The sequence below is a fragment of the Nicotiana attenuata genome, chromosome 9, assembly GCF_001879085.1.
Source record: "Nicotiana attenuata strain UT chromosome 9, NIATTr2, whole genome shotgun sequence".
Classification (NCBI taxonomy): domain Eukaryota; kingdom Viridiplantae; phylum Streptophyta; class Magnoliopsida; order Solanales; family Solanaceae; genus Nicotiana; species Nicotiana attenuata.
Genome location: NC_031997.1, coordinates 47,244,255 through 47,254,693, shown reverse-complemented (window position 1 = coordinate 47,254,693; position 10,439 = coordinate 47,244,255). Strand labels below are relative to the sequence as shown.

Below are 10,439 nucleotides of genomic sequence, written 5' to 3'. Positions count from 1 at the left end.
TGCAGACTCCGGGAGGGGCCCCTTACGGCCCAAGCGCAATATCAAGCCATCTCGTGGCATCAGCTAGGCCCTCGGCCTGATATCAATATCAATATAATACCGCTGCGGCGTGCAGCCCGATCCTTACTCAGTCCAGAAATCACATAAGCCCCTCGGGCAATAATAAACATAGTAGTTCTCAGCCCAAAACATCATTTAGTATATCTTTTAGTTTCAAAATCCGAGTAAAGATGGCTGAGTTGTAAAATAGTAGAAAACTGTACGACTGAGTTCAAGTAATAAATCCATACAGTGAGGATATAGTGATAAAAACTCCCCGAAGGGTTCAAATAGTTGGCACGAAGCTCCAATATGATAATCAATTCAAATAATGATGACAACAAATAGGCTTCAATCAAATAAGCGGTAAGAACATCACTCGGGACGGACCAAGTCACAATCCCCAATACTAAACGACCCCACGCTCATCATCAAACGCGTGTCTCACCTCAATATAGAACTACGATGTGCAAATCCGGGGTTTCAAACCCTCAGGACATCATTTACATTCATTACTCACCTCAAGCCGGCCAAAACTCTAGCTAGCTATGCCCTTGCCTCTCAAATCGACCTCCTCGCGCGTTTAATTTGATCAAAACCACAACGAATACATCACAATATGCTAAGGAAACAATACCCAATCGAAAACAATTGAAAATAACAAGAATCTCGAAATTAGCAAAACCCGAGCCCCGGACCCACTTCTCGAAACTCAGAAATTTTTACATCATTAGACTCCTTATCTCCCCACGAGTTTATACATATCAAATACACAAGAATCGGAGTTCAATAGACCCTTCAAATCCTCAATTTTTGCTCTCTTAAGTTCAAGCCCTAAACCACCATTTTTGTCCATTAATTCCTTAAATTTTCAGTCCTAATTCATGAAATAACACCATAGAATCTTGTTTTGGGTCCAAAAATCCTCACCTTATCGAAGCTCCTTGAAATCCCTCTTCAAAATCGCCCACAATTCTCCAAGTCTAAAGTTAGGAATGAAAAACCCTTCAAAATTCGCGAAGAAGACTTAAATATTTCTGCCCAGTCATAACCGCTTCTGCGGTAAAAAAACCGCTTCTGCGGTCCTACCTCCGCATCTGCGGAATTCCTTAAGTCCAGCCTGACCGCATCTGCGGTCATATAGCCACATCTGCGGCTCCGCAGGTGCGGTCCCCTATCCGCATCTGCGATTCCCAGCATTTCCCCTAAACCCGCATCTGCGACAAAGGTTCCGCATCTGCGGCTTCGCCGATGCGGCTCCTCGTCCGCATCTGCGGAAACAGCTCCCCAAACCAAAAATCGCACCTGCGACCTCCCCTCCGCATCTGCGAGACCGCACCTGCGGTCCCCAAACCGCAGGTGCGAAAACACCAAAAGCAGCAAATTTTTTGATCTCAATTAAGTCCAAAATCTTCCCGTTACCATCCGAAATCACCCCGAGGCCCCCGGGACCTCAACCAAAAGTTCTAACACCTCCTAAAACTTCATCCAAACTTGCTCCAATCATCAAAACAACCTCAATCAACACCAAAACCTTCAAATTACATCGGATTCAAGCCTAAGTTCTTCTAAAACTTCCAAAACACGCATTTGATCAAAGACCCAACCAAACCACCTCCGAATGACCTGAAATTTTGCACGCACATCCCAAATCACATAATGAAGCTACAACAACTCTCGGAATCCCATTCCGACCCTTGGATCAAAATCTCACCTATCAACCGGAAATCGCCAAAATACTAACTTCGCCAATTCAAGCCTAATTCTACACCGGACCTCCAAAACCACATCCGATCACACTCCTAAGCCACAAATCACCTCCCGAAGCTAACGGAACCATCGGAATTCACATCCGAGCCCTCTAACTCATAAGTCAACATCCGATTGACTTCTCCAAACTAAGCCTTCCTTAAAGAGACTAAGTAGCGTTTGGCCATAGATCCCAAATTTGTTTTGAAAAATTTGATTTGGGTGAAGTTTGGTTTGAAGATGAAAATGTGTTTGGACATACGTTTTCAAAACATATTTTCCAACTTTATTTTGGAAAAACATGTATATAATTCCCAAGTTTTGGGATTTTGGCCCAAAATCAGCTCAATAGCTGATTTTGGGATTTGAAATTTGGGATTTGGGATTTGGCCAAAATATGGGCAAAATTTATGGCTAAACATGAGTTTTGAAAATAAATCCCAAATTTATTTTGGCAAAACTCATGGCCAAACGGGGTCTAAGTGTCTCATTTCCCACTAAAATCAATCCAAACCAACTCGATCACACAAGACACTGATAATGAAGCATAACGAAGCAGAAAATGGGAAAAACGGAGCGGTAACTCATGAGACGACGGGTCGGGTCGTCACAGAATCTCTTCTCTCTTGCTCCCTACATTTTTGTCTATTTTCTTGATTTATATTATTACTTTGAGCTAAGTTTCGTAACAGTTATGAAATAATTAATTAATAAAAATGGAAAAGAAGCACCACTGTTTTAAAAAATTATTAATTATTTCATATCAAATTGGTAATGCAGAAAATAATCCAATAAACTAATAATCAATCTATAATGATCACTTATCTAAACAAAAAGAACGGATCCATCAGGTTAAGTTATAGTGAACATGGAGTTATTTGTATTTGTATTGGTGAAAAATACAAATAGAGTGAGAAAAATAAAAATAGATGGTAAAATGATTGAAGAAAGTACAAACTAATTCGAATATTATATTATTAAAATAATAAATAAATATCAATTACTACTTTTAGTAGGATTACTTTCCGAAATGATGTATATAAAAAAAATATCGATTATCAAATTACTCAAATAAATAAATATGATTATCACACAATTTCTCAATCAAACAAAAATAATATATCAAAAAATATCTTTGAAATAAGGTTGGATCGGGTCCTAACGGATCGGGTCAGCGGATCTTAGTTGGGTCCGGTTATTAATTATTTAAGAAAGACAAAATAGTAGTTCCGTTAAACTAAGGGCATGAATGAGCAAGTATTGGACGAATTGGGTATATCTGTGCCAAACTATTAACGATGGGCATATCTGTCCTAATTCGCGTAGTTCAGTGTCATATATGGCCCTTTTCCGATCAATCTATAATGACCACTTATCTAAACAAAAAGAACGGATCCATCAGGTTAAGTTATAGTGAACATGGAGTTATTTGTATTTGTATTGGTGAAAAATACAAATAGAGTGAGAAAAATAAAATAGATGGTAAAATGATTGAAGAAAGCACAAATTAATTCGAATATTATATTATTAAAATAATAAATAAATATCAATTACTACTTTTAGTAGGATTACTTTCCGAAATGATGTATATCAAAAAAAAAAATCGATTATCAAATTACTCAAATAAATAAATATGATTATCACACAATTTCTCAATCAAACAAAAATAATATATCAAAAAATATCTTTGAAATAAAGTTGGGTCGGGTCCTAACGGATCGGGTCAGCGGATCTTAGTTGGGTCCGGTTATTAATTATTTAAGAAAAACAAAATAGTGGTTCCATTAAACTAAGGCCATGAATGAGCAAGTATTGGACGGATTGAGTATATCTGTGCCAAACTATTAACGACGGACATATCTGTCCTATATTCGCATAGTTCAATGTCATACCCTTTTCCGTACTATAAACTATACTAGGATCTAGCCATCTTAGCCTCCATATATGGTTGTAATCATTTCATTTGCTTTATAGGATTCGTGATCAGTGAATTCTGAATATTTCTTCAAGGTTGAAGCCTCAGCAGAAAATTAAACACAGTTCTTTAGGTTGCGGCAATGTGCATTTTCATTATTTATCATTGAAACTGCAGAACTTATGGCTTGTCTATCATCTACTTATGTACATATTATAACTAAAAGCTCTTGCGCGCGTCTAGACGTATCTAATAATTTTGCTCAAATAGTATATTTATATTACGAAATTCATTTAATATAATATAAATATTATTTTTAGAATTCAATCGTTATTCTAAAATCCAAAATTCATAAAATTAAAACCTAACTCCGCCTCTAGATTTGAGTTGGAAACTTGGAATTATTGGTATTACGGTGATCAAAATCAGAAAATCAGAAAAATAGAACTTAGAACATAAAATGCAAAAAAATAATTCCGAGCCCACTGAATTCACAGTGTGTCCTTAAGGAATTTAATCCCCTCACTGTTGCCCAAGGTATATGGATTAATTCCTCCCCGGATAGAACGGAATAACAATTCTGTGATAGAGGCACTTCAAATCACAGAACTTCAACAAACTCAACAAACGGAGCAAATCACACTTGACACTTATGTTTATTTAGAAAATAATGCAACAATGTAGAAAAGAGGGTAGAAGATTTCAGATTTTTCCATATCTGAAAAATGAAGCCAAGCTTCTAAATTTATAGACAATGAAAGGGTGAGATGAAGAGGTGCAATCCAAGAGGTGCCTCTTCCATTTCCCATTCACACCCCTTAATAAAAACGCAACAGGAATAAAATCCAAAATTCATAAATTAAAAGAAAGATTGAGCTTAATTCAGGAGTATTCTCGTCCTCAAGCTTATTTGCATTGAAAGAAATGCTCAATAAGTTATAATATGTACATAAGCTCAATCTTACACCAGCAAGTTGTAGGTATCCTACAATACAAGTGTGATTTTATCATCAATCTATTGTAATAAAAGCTAGTAACCGTTGTGTAATTTGCTATTGTCTACAAATCTTTTGGGTCCCAAATTCTTGGATTTTTTCATAAGCCGAGTAGGGTTTCACCAAATAGAACATCCTGAAAATCCAGGTAGCATCACTCTGACCCTCATTCTCTCTCTCTCTCTCTTGCTAGAACAATATAAAAGAGATTTAAAAAGAACTTCTACACTATTAGTAACCTAAAAAATGATTATAGATAATTGCTCATAATAAAAGAAAGTAATCGCCTAGAAAATAAAACAGGCACGTAATATGCATGATATAATGTGTTTTATTGCACTGATAGTGAAAAGATTATTTCATTGTCAATGTAGACAAATTAAATCTGACAATTCAATATTTATTTAGTTTCCGAGTTATTTTATAGAAAAAGACATTTAATTGTTTCCAAAAAATTAAAAATTTTGAATTGGAAATTGACTTACAGGTCGTTTGAATGGTTGTTACCTATTTTGTTATATCATATTGTTACTCTAAATATAATATTTATTTAATTGTTACTTAAACTTTATTGTTTTGTATTGTTAAATCCGTCGTTACGTAATGATATAAAATGTCATTTTATGTAACGACATATCTGGTGTGGTGGTGTCGCTACTTTACTTTTTTCTCCCAAATTGCCCTTCTTTATTATTAAATAATTATATTTATCTTTTATCCTATTATTTTATATACTAATTCTAATTTGTACCTTATTTTTTTTATTTTTTTTTAGTAATGTTGCAAATTGATTAATGTAGTATACGCAAATACGGATAAACTTTTTTCCTGTTAATTGGTTGCATGTGTGGATGTATCCTGTAGCTTCTAAATAGCTGTAACATGACACCCAGAGAGAAGCACAAAATGTCAAATAAAACGGTCTTCAACATAATAAATAAAAGAAGAATATATTATTATCTTGTGGATAGGCATTGATGATGCTTGAAAAGTGCAAATCCAGAGGAGCAAAAAATATAAGCTTAGCAATGACAAGTGTCCCTCCACCTGTTCAATGTTAAAAGCAACTAAGCAAATAATCTTGACACGTACTACTTCAAAAATATCTTTAATTTTTTCTCTTTTGTTCCATAAATAACACGTACTGAAAGAAGAGAAAATGGCTCAAAGTTAGAAGAAAGAATTGATAAGGAATTGACAAGAAAAGAAAGAAGAAAAAATGGCAAGGACAGTGGCAAGAACATTAGCAGCGCCTTTGTTGTTTATTAACTTAGTAATGTATCTTATTGTTTTAGGTTTTGCTAGTTGGTGTCTCAACAGGTTCATTAATGGCCAAACTAATCATCCTAGTAAGTCATTTCTCTTTAGTTTTTTCTTGTTCTTTTGATAATATGTGGTTTTTTGTTTTAAACGGTACGGTGCACAAAAGGTCAAGTCATATAGATATATTTCTTTAATTTGTTTTATTTTATTTCAAGAACGTTGTGTTTGGATGGCTCTTTATGAAGAGTTCGCTACTAAAAAAAACAGGAGATAGCTGAATAGAGAAATTCTTCAGCTAAACAGAAAAATCTGTCGCTACTTCTATTTATCTATGGATTAACAATAGATTATTAAGAAATTTTGTTATCTATGAACGATTTAGCGATACTTCAGCAATGAAGTTTGTAGCTTTTTTTTTTTTTTTTTTTTTTTTTGTAGTGGTCTATCTATTACATGTTTCTCGATATTTGCATGCAGCATTCAAATGAAGTAAATTTGAAGACAATTAAGATGTTATTGTTTAATTATGTGACATCTTTTTCGTCTAGTCTTTTAAAAAAAATGAGATACATATATCTCTGTAATTAGTTTTTTTGAAACTAAAAATTGTTGAGTCTGAGGGGAAGAGTGATATCTTGTACTCCTTGGAAAGTTTATGGTAAGTTTTGATATTATGGCAATTTTTGCAGGTTTTGGAGGAAATGGAGCGACAATGTTCTTCCTCGTATTTGCAATATTAGCAGCAGTGTTGGGAATAATATCGAAACTGATAGGTGCAAAACATCTAAGGGCGTGGAGAAATGACAGTCTAGCTGCTGCTGGTTCCTCTGCTGTAATAGCTTGGGCTGTAACTGCACTAGCATTCGGGTAACTTTGATACCTTTAATTTTTTCTAGTCCCAACTATCTTTAATATACATACTGATTTGATTTGGATGGTGTAAATAATTTCACACTATCAATTAGTGCTAATTTAGCATGTTGTATCAAATTTAGGTCGTGTGTGTTTCATTTTTTCAGAGAATTAGTTGTGTATGTACTTTTGATGGACAAATAGTTGCTTATTGTGAGCTTAAGTTTTATACATATGGCGATGGAAACATAGTTTCATCTATTATTATGTACATAAGTAACATGTACGATATTTATTAGTTCATCAAGTTCTGTGCTTATGACGGAATAAACAATACTTGCACAATTAGGTCCTTTTTTTGGTAACACAAGTAGAATTCTTGATAATCTAGTCAAATGGTAACTAACTTATGTTATTATAGGTTAAAATATATATATTGATCATGTGAAACTAGTTTTACATTGTCCTAAATCTACCAGGGAGGTGGAATCAGAACTTGAAGCTTAAAAGCTTATGGGTTTTGAACATGCCATCGAACTAAATGATACACTATCTCCACCCCGAATGTGAGAGTCGGGGAGGGTAGTGTTGTTCCACAAGTGGAGTCATCCCGAATACGTGATTTGAATACTGATCCTTCTGTCAGTACAACGACGACGACGATCCAGTGTACTTTCACAAGTGGAGTCGGGGAGGGTAGTGTAGTTCCACAAGTGGAGTCATCCCGAATACGTGATTTGAATAGTGATCCTTCTGTACTGTCAGTACGACGACGACGACGATCCAGTGTACTTTCACAAGTGGAGTCGGGGAGGGTAGTGTAGTTCCACAAGTGGAGTCACCCCGAATACAAGTGGAGTCACCCCGAATACGTGATTTGAATAGTGATCCTTCTGTACTGTCAGTACAACAACGACGATCCAGTGTAGTCGGGGAGGGTTGTGTAGTTCCACAAGTGGAGTCAGGATAGCGTGTCAATATAGAATCTATATTCTAAGCCAATAATTGAACCTTATAACTTGTAATTTTCTGATTTTGTTGGGAATTTATTTTGTAGATTGGCATGCAAGGAGATAAACATAGGAGGATGGAGAGGATGGAGGCTAAGAGTTCTTGAAGGTTTTGTGATAGTACTTGGAGTCACTCAACTTCTCTACGTTCTAATGCTTCACGCTGGATGGTTTAGCAGCACGTACGGTCCGGGATACAGAGATACCGAGTATGGCGTCGGCGGTCCGCCCGGCGGAGTTGGAGAGAAGGGTACTACTGGTGTTACCGGAGCCAGGGTTTAATTTAATTAGTTTACTTTTTAAGTACGTCTTTAATTTGTACGTAGTGACCATGATAGTTTTCATGAAAACACAAGACTTGAATTTGTGTAATCTGATATATTATGAGTTTAGGTTTGGGGCTCTTTCTCGAGGGCACTGAACTGTGTTTTTTCAAGTGTATTTCGTTTATCTTTTTTAAACGTGAGGTGACGTACGAGTTGGTCAGTTTGCTCTAATTTCTTATAGAAATACATGTTATTCACTGTAAATGAGTAATTGTTTTGCAGTCGTGATTAAACAACATTAATAGTGTAGGCAAATCTTTACTAACTCATAGGATATCGTAATTACTGAGTGTGCAATTCAATAGTTATATCTATTTAATAGATTTATGAATATAAATATAAAATTTAAATAAAAGTTACTGAATTCAGGAGGATTTTATGCCTATCAAAGGTCGTGTCTCTTTATTTTATTGGTCCAGAGGCAATTTCTTCATACCAACAGCAGGACCTTGAGATCTTAACAATTTGCAACAAGATTAAAAAGAAAAAACAAGATTTAATGAAATTGTTAGAACTTACCTTGAGATGTTAATTTACAACAAGATTAAAAAGAAAAAACAAGAATTAATGAAATTGTTGGAACTTGTTTAAAAGAGGATTTTAACGAATTATATTTTGTTCTTAAACTATTTAATTACTCCGGCATGTGACGTTTCCATGATGGAGGCCAGGGGCGGATTTAGGTTCACCCGAACCCCGCCGAAAAATTATGCCTTAATATATAAGTTAAAATTTATTTTATTATTTTTATATATTAAGTTTTGAATTCCCTTGACACAGCCTAAAAGTGTAGCTTAAGCCCAAAAGTGTAGCTTAGTGGTCAAGGGGGTTTAAAACTTTTGTAAGGTTCAATTTTCACTAGCTATAATCCTTTCTAACTTTTTTTTTTTTCTGAATCCCTGAGATCCTGCTTCCGTTAGCCCAGCCCACGTGGGCTGTAGCAATGACGGGCTGGGTTGGGCTAGTCCACCATTTTGATGGGTCTTATAATGGTCAGTCCACCCCACTCCTATACAGGTTGCGGGCCCCCATGGGCCGGACCATCATTTTTTAAAATATAATTTTATATTTTTTCTTTAAATTTTACCTAAAAAAAGATAAATATTTAAAAGTTAAAAAAATCTTATTGGAAATTTTTTACAGAACTTAATAACTTTTTATATTGTTCCAATATATCATACTCCTTCCGTTCCAGTTTATGTGAACCTATTTTCTTTTTGGTCCGTTCCAAAAGGAATGACCCCTTTCTGAATTTGAAAACAATTTAGCTTAAATTTTCAGTTTTACCCTTAATGAGAAACTTTTATAACACACAAATATTCCGGACTCCTTTTTGACTTGTTTAGAATCACAAATTCCAAAAGTATTAAATTTTTTCTTAAACTTCGTGTCCAGTTAAATAGGTTCACATAAATTGAAACGGAGGGAGTAATAAACACAAAAAGTAAAAGACAAGACTATTTCATTCACTAATAGTCAAAACTCAAAACAAACTATTCAAGAGAACATCCATGACGCTTATGGGATATCCAACGCATGATCTTCATCAAACACATTTGAATCCGCTTGTGAGAAGGTTGTCTTAACATCTTCACTTTCACCTACGTCTACAATTCGTTTGTAATATTAATTAGTTAAATATTAAGAATAATTAAATTTTTAAAACTAATTAACGTTTTAAGACTCTGATATTTTAATATGATGAGCTTAATAAACTTTAAGCTTGGGATACTCTTCTTGTTATTTTTTGTGTCATACTTCACATATTTTATACTAGTATCTATGAACGCGTGTTGCACGTTAATAATGGCACGTGATGATTTAAAGGTTTATTTATATGAAGGACCACTAAAATTTAATTAATGAGAGAAATATTTTGTATAATAATACAATAATCAGTAAATGCCGAAAAATATTAGTATTACATTAGCATAATACATGAATTTAAAATAAATGGACATCATCAAAAGTTACACAAATGATCAATTTTTTCAAGTTAGTTAGATAATTATATATTATAGTTTAAAAGTATTTAATGTGATGGTATCTAATGAACACTTCTTTGTGGACAATATTTTTTTATGCATGTTTCCTCCTAATGCTTTGATTGCTATGCCTTAACCAAAACTTTTGTTCTCGATCTTGATATCCCTCTTGAAAGTGCAACATGCAGTTGTTCGTGCAAGAAAACATATTGCTGTAAATATAGTCCAATATTTGGTATGTTTGTCCTTGTGTTTTATTTATTATATTTGCAAAACATAAACATACTAAAATTATTTCCTCACAA

The 10,439-nt window shown here is 34.4% G+C and overlaps 1 protein-coding gene across 1 annotated transcript; it reads left to right on the top strand.

The window, feature by feature from the left end:
- On the top strand, nt 5,843-8,309 carry LOC109232394. Its single transcript, XM_019398142.1, has 3 exons — nt 5,843-6,047; nt 6,651-6,828; nt 7,871-8,309. Exons 1-3 carry the CDS (start codon nt 5,918-5,920, stop codon nt 8,103-8,105), a joined length of 543 nt encoding a protein of 180 aa, XP_019253687.1. The 5' UTR covers nt 5,843-5,917; the 3' UTR covers nt 8,106-8,309.